Below are 6,000 nucleotides of genomic sequence, written 5' to 3' on the forward strand. Positions count from 1 at the left end.
GTGCGGAGATGAAGAGGAGGCGAAAATTTGATATAAAGTTCAAAGAGAACGTGCGCTGCAGAACACTGGGGAGCAATAGGGGTTGTATTAACTAGTCGACTTCACTATAGTGACTTTTTATGCCTGTCATCGACTAGTCGCTGTCACGTGATAATGATCGGCAAGATGCAGCCCTCGGAAAAGACAGCAGCCTGCTATCAGCAGGTGACAGGCTCCTGCGCTCGGGGGGGCAACGCGCTGTGCCAGAGCGTCGGTACTGACACGCGATCGTTCATGTCGGTTCATTTCCTTTAATGTTTTCTGTCTTTTATTTGTGCCTGATGCGTTTCCCTGTGGATCAGGGCGTATCACCTTGTCATCCGGTGACGCACCGATCACTGATGCGGCCGGCAAGCAGCGAGCACTCCGCTGTTTTTGCGGTCGGTAGATCTTTTAGAACTGCAGTTCAAAGGTAACTCATAAGGTGAATATATATGAACCCAGGTAGCAGTTTTTCTTTAGGATTGAGAGGAGATGCAGGAAGATAATAAACAGACAGGACAGAAAAATAGTCAAATAAAAACAAGTTAGTTTTTGTACCTGGTGGTTGCAACAAACAGACACCATTGAAGGTAATCAGAAGTGAGGAACAGAAAATGAAATAATTATTTTAATGTTTAGAGCAGCAGGAACTCCGAGAGGCTGCAGGCGCATCAGTGAGTTTGCGGCCGCTGCGCAGGGGGAGGGGGGAGAGGGCTGAAGCAGAAACTACCGTTGTTAAAAGAAATGTGTTTAACTTTGAAAACGTGGGCGCAATTTTAATTGTCAAAAACTCCAGCGAACCATTAGTTCATTTTGCTCAAATAGAAATAGACGCCTGCCTCTAATTCTGGTCCTCCTTTCAATAAAGGCCTGGAGCTTGGTGAGCTTGAGTCAAATACAGGCCCGGGTCTGTATTAGAGGATTTACGGTATGTTAAGAAGGTAATCTTTCATTATTTAGATTTTCCCTAAGTCCCTTCCCTGGCATTGGCAGTACAACAAATAATTTACATGAGCCTAATACTCTACAGAGTATTGACCAATACAGCTGTGTTTCCACAGTTGGGGGCTCTCGTCCCAGTCCCCAGCTTAGCTAACCAACCACGTTGAATGCTAACTCGACCAGCACTGAATTAATGTCACTCTGTAAATTTAAAGCTAGCTGTGGAAGTAGGGGAATGAAAATGTATTTTGCTTTTGTGTATTGTGTGAATTAGAACGAAGAGATTAGCGTAGCGTTCAGTCTTGTGCATCATCAAACTGTTGTTTTAGTTCTAAGCAACATTATCAGCAGTGTGCTCCCGGAGCAACAGCTGGTTTTCTGTCGATTGTAGACGTTTCACTGAAAATTCATTCAAACGAGAAGGCTGAGAAGGAAATTCAGCAGTTAGAATCAGGTGTCTTTGGTGCGTTCTTTCTGTGTACAGCGTCAGCTCTGAGGATGTTTGCAGACGCAAACGAAACTGGCAGCAAGGTAAAGAGAAACCTTTGCTGTGTTTTAAAAAAGATCCAAAAATGGAATTAGAATCAGGTGTGTCTGAGCAGGGACATATGGAAAACAATACTTGTATGTTAGTGCTACATGGCTATTTTATGTATTTTCTGAGTTACTATCCCATGTAAGTCGCTTATGTTTTCCACACCTCAAAAAAACTTCACAAAGACCACATTTCATTAGCCGAGCAGCTAAAAACTCAGCTAAGACCAGAAATAAGGAGACCCTCACACTTACTGCATTGGTGTGTCTTATTTATCTTTTTTGTTTAATATATATTTCACAAGTAATCAAGGTTTTCGGGTCCTTTAATGTAACCAAAAGTTGTATGCGTCTTTTTTAGATTTCAAATTTTAATAACATTTAATTTACAACATTGTTTTACTACCTTAAAAATGTTTTTTCTTAAGGTTTTGGTTGATTGTTTGGGTTGGTTGACCGGTTAATTGATAATGTGGAGTGAGTAAGAACTCCACATTATCATTACTTAATAGACATACGTGATCTGTAGGTCTTAGCAATTGCCTCTAACAGAGTTGGAATGTAGGAATTTAAAAAAAAACAACAAAACTACAATGATATTATTCATATAATCTTTTAAATGTATTTACATCCAGTAAATGAGTTAAGCAACAATGGTCTCTTACTGGGAGGGGATGCTGGGTGCGCCTGAGCGGTGGAAGTGAATATTCTGCCACTTTCCATCACGGCGATGCCACACACGAGTCTCCTCGGACTGCATGGTGCGAGGCATGCCGCTGCAATCCATGTACTGGGTCAGCCGAATGTAGGCAATGCATGCTGCATTCTCCCCGATGAGGTGCACATGTGGGTTCAGGAGGATGGTGTGCACCGGCTTATTCCCTTTAGACAGCGCTGCAAATAAGAGATTATAGAGAAAATACAAGAAATAACACCTTTTACATAATCTAATGAAATAACCTAACACAGCTTCGTGACTGCTCAAAAGCAAGCCACTGATCCCTCTTTGTAATAAAAACTGATACTGTACGAGGAGCTGCAGTCTCCATATGTTGATGTTGGACTGTGGGCCAGCACAGGCTTGCCAAGTGATTGAGGTTTCTGGGACAAATCTGGTTTATCTGAACTATTTTTACCCATTCTGAGAACATTCTGCCATTTATGGCAACCATTATTCATTAGTGAGTTTTTGCTCCAAGGTAAGCCCGTGCCCTTGTAATGTGGCAAACACAAACCGTAAACAGAGAGTGCTACACGTCGATTTTGTGCAAATAATTCAAGTAGCATGCAGAAATGCCCCATTTATATTATTTCAAGAATATAATCTATGAACAATTACATCACTGCAGTTTCTACGTGTTTAGTGGTTCTGATATTTTTGATTAAATTACACAAAGAAGAACTTATTAAAAAGTGTTCTGCACCACTTTTCAGACTCAGACATTGGTTTTGGCAGAGGGTGCTAACATAAACCACCTGTTAGCTGTGAGACCATCCTGGTGGGGGCCATCAGCTGGTGTAGTACTACCAACTAGTGAACATTCTTCTTCTTTTTACTTTATTTAAAATAGAAAGTACTGCTATGGGCTCATCTGCCTGTCTTCTCAAACCCAAAGTCAGTCACAGCTGATGGCTGGTCATACTGAGCCAGGTTCTGTAGGAGATTTCTTCCTGTTGAAGAGGAGTTTTCCTCTCCACTGTCGCTACATGCTTGCTTAATATGGGGATTGCTGTAAAGACACTGACACTAGTCAGGGAGTCGATGTAATCTACAGGGTTTCCTTAGATAATAAGACAATTAGATAACTAATTGGTATAATGAACTGAACTCAGTGCACTGATGAGTACTTTGCCTTGGAAAGGGCCTTGAGACGAGTCTTGTTGTACTTGGAGCAACAGTTATGTGAAAAAGTATGGGCACCCTTTATAATTTACATGATTTTCCTTTGTTGTTTGGGTCAGAAATTTCAGTTACATAATCAAACTGGTGAACACAGTGATATTTGAGAAGTGAAATGAAGTTCATTGGATTTACAGAAAGTGTGCAATAATTAATTAAACAAAATTAGGCTCGCACATACATTTGGGCACTATTGTTTTATTGATTTGAAAATATTTAGCACTAATTATTGTGCCTTGGTGCCATTACGTTGGAGTTGACCCCGGAGCGCAAGAGGGTAGCCTCCCTCTGCCTACGTAAGAGAGGACAGGTCCGGACTGTTGTCTGTGCAGGTCAGACTACCCACCCTCATGTGGGCAACAACAGTGAGACCCGGAGAGGTGTGGGTGTTATTGGACTTGCTCATCATAAATTGTCCATAATGAACACCGTGTTCAGACATAAAGCTGTCCATATGTGCTCTCGGCACCAGGATGCCTTAAGCCGCAGTTCGATTTTCGACTTTGTCGTTGTTTCATCTGATCTGGTGTCTCAGAGAATTCAGCTGTCAGTTCCTACTATGAGGAACATAGTGAGGAAATTGAAGACCACAGACACAGTTAAAGTTAAGGTCCGAAGTGGCAGACCACAAAAAATCATAGTCGACCCAAGGATCAGCTCCAAAAACCTACATCATATTGCTGCAGATGATAAATGACCCGCACTTGTAAAGCACCTCTCAGAGTAAGGACTCCAAAGCGCTTTACACTACAGTGAATCATTCATCCATTCACACACTCATTCACACACTGGTGGGGATGAGCTACGATGTAGCCACAGCTGCCCTGGGGCGCACTGACAGAGGCGAGGCTGCCGAGCACAGGCGCCACCGGTCTCTCCAACCACCACCAGCAGGCAAGGTGGGTTAAGTGTCTTGCCCAAGGACACAACAGCAGCATTCTCTGTCCGGAGTCGGGATTGAACCTGCAACCTTCCAATTACTGGACAACCTGTAAGCCTGTTGAGCTACTGACCTTAACTTATAAATGTCTTGTTGGGAAATCTGAATGATCTGAGCTCATCCCTCATAATTAATGCTCTTGAACTCACCATTTTCAAAGTAAAAACGATGAAAATCATGTCCTTCCACCAGATTGCCCAGAGCTTCAGGCTCGAATGAAGTTAAACCAGGATCACAAATCTTCCTGTCAGACAAAAAAATCCAACTTCAAACAAAAAGGTAAACTAATCACTTTATAATTAAAGGTGAAGAACTTACGCATAGGATTCAAAGTCGCCATTGTTTATAGACTCGATCAGCTGCTCGGTCACTTTAATAATTTCCTGTTTACGAGCTGCAACAAAAAAATCTGATCATTGTCAACAAATTGAAATAAAACATCTCAGGTCCAATATAAACAATCTGACATCAAATTAGGTTGAAATGGTTTCTACTCTACACATCTGCAGGATTTCAACAATATTAGAAATGGAAGGCACTCAAAAAATAAAATGAACAATTTACATTTTTGATTTCAAATATTTAAATATAAAAGAAAAAAGGCCTTCCATGACTAATAGTGACTTCAGTCAGGAAAATGCAGCATGAGAGGATTTCTTTCACCCAACAAAGCTCAGAATAGACATACAAAACAATATTCAGATGCAAACTATTTACTATTAAAGTAGTTTTAACTAAGTAATATGGACAGTTACCTTTATTGTTATTGGTGCAGGCTGGGGAATATTGAAAAAAATACTTAAATTAAATGTGCAACAAAAGAGACATGTTAGACTGGTCCATTTTCATTTCCCTGCACATACTGTGTGTGCAACTGTTTCCATTATGCTTTTTTTTTTTAAACAAAGGAATAAACTGGCCGGAAGGTGCAAATATATGGAAGTCACAAACAGGGATTGGTTTTGCTGGGAATGGGGGTTTAGGAGTAGAAAGACCTGTCTGAACTGAGGAGGTAGAAGTGAGATATCTCATTATTCTGCTTACTAAGCTGCCCAGGTGTGGGACTGATGAGTGTGCATGAGTGGTGTGTGCAGTTTTGTCTCCTATCTGTGTTGGGATGTATCAAACATAAATAGATATTTACAACAAACAAACAAGAAAAAATAAAAACAGAGAAAGATAGAAATGGTGATCCTAGATATCAGAGATCTGCTGGATTTTTGGTCAGTTATTACCGACAGAAATGTGATCACTTTTGGTTTTGGAAGGATTCCTTTAAAAGCCAAGTGATAAGATTGTTAGTAGTGACTGCCCAGCCTTCTTTGTTTATTTTTAAATCTTAGCAAACACCTGACTAATTACTTTCGATGATGAGTGGCTGTGATCTATCACAGTAACCAGCTCTGTGAGTTAAAGGGTTACCCCCACGGGAAGCATTAGCGGCGCAGAGCAGTTTACTTGTGACTTTCGCTACATGCCAGCACACACTGGGGGGATCTCAGCCGTAGAGCGGCCTCTCTACCATGCTCCTCGCTGGACTTGCAAGATCACAAAATCCCTCGAGACTTCAAAGGTTACGGTTTGCTTCTGCCATCCACCATTAAACCAAGAAGAATATGAAGATATGAAATTGCATCGCTGCAATAGTCTTTTATTTTGAAAA

At 41.2% G+C, this 6,000-nt stretch overlaps 1 protein-coding gene across 9 annotated transcripts in view; it reads right to left on the reverse strand.

Moving 5' to 3' along the window:
- camk2d2 (calcium/calmodulin-dependent protein kinase (CaM kinase) II delta 2) overlaps positions 1-6,000 on the reverse strand; it is a 101,330-nt gene that overhangs the window by 1,581 nt on the left and 93,749 nt on the right. For 4 of the 9 annotated variants that reach the window (XM_054751567.2, XM_054751562.2, XM_054751566.2 and 1 more), the window contains 4 exons: positions 5,093-5,113; positions 4,656-4,731; positions 4,487-4,581; positions 2,163-2,391 (listed from right to left, as the gene is read on the reverse strand). In XM_054751567.2, coding sequence (XP_054607542.1) covers positions 2,163-2,391; positions 4,487-4,581; positions 4,656-4,731; positions 5,093-5,113 — 421 coding nt within the window. Of the gene's footprint in view, positions 1-2,158; positions 2,392-4,486; positions 4,582-4,655; positions 4,732-5,092; positions 5,114-6,000 lie in introns of those variants that run through there. The other 5 variants (XM_054751569.2, XM_054751564.2, XM_054751568.2 and 2 more) reach the window with 2 other exon arrangements.

This window comes from Nothobranchius furzeri, chromosome 7 (assembly GCF_043380555.1).
Source record: "Nothobranchius furzeri strain GRZ-AD chromosome 7, NfurGRZ-RIMD1, whole genome shotgun sequence".
Lineage (NCBI taxonomy): Eukaryota > Metazoa > Chordata > Actinopteri > Cyprinodontiformes > Nothobranchiidae > Nothobranchius > Nothobranchius furzeri.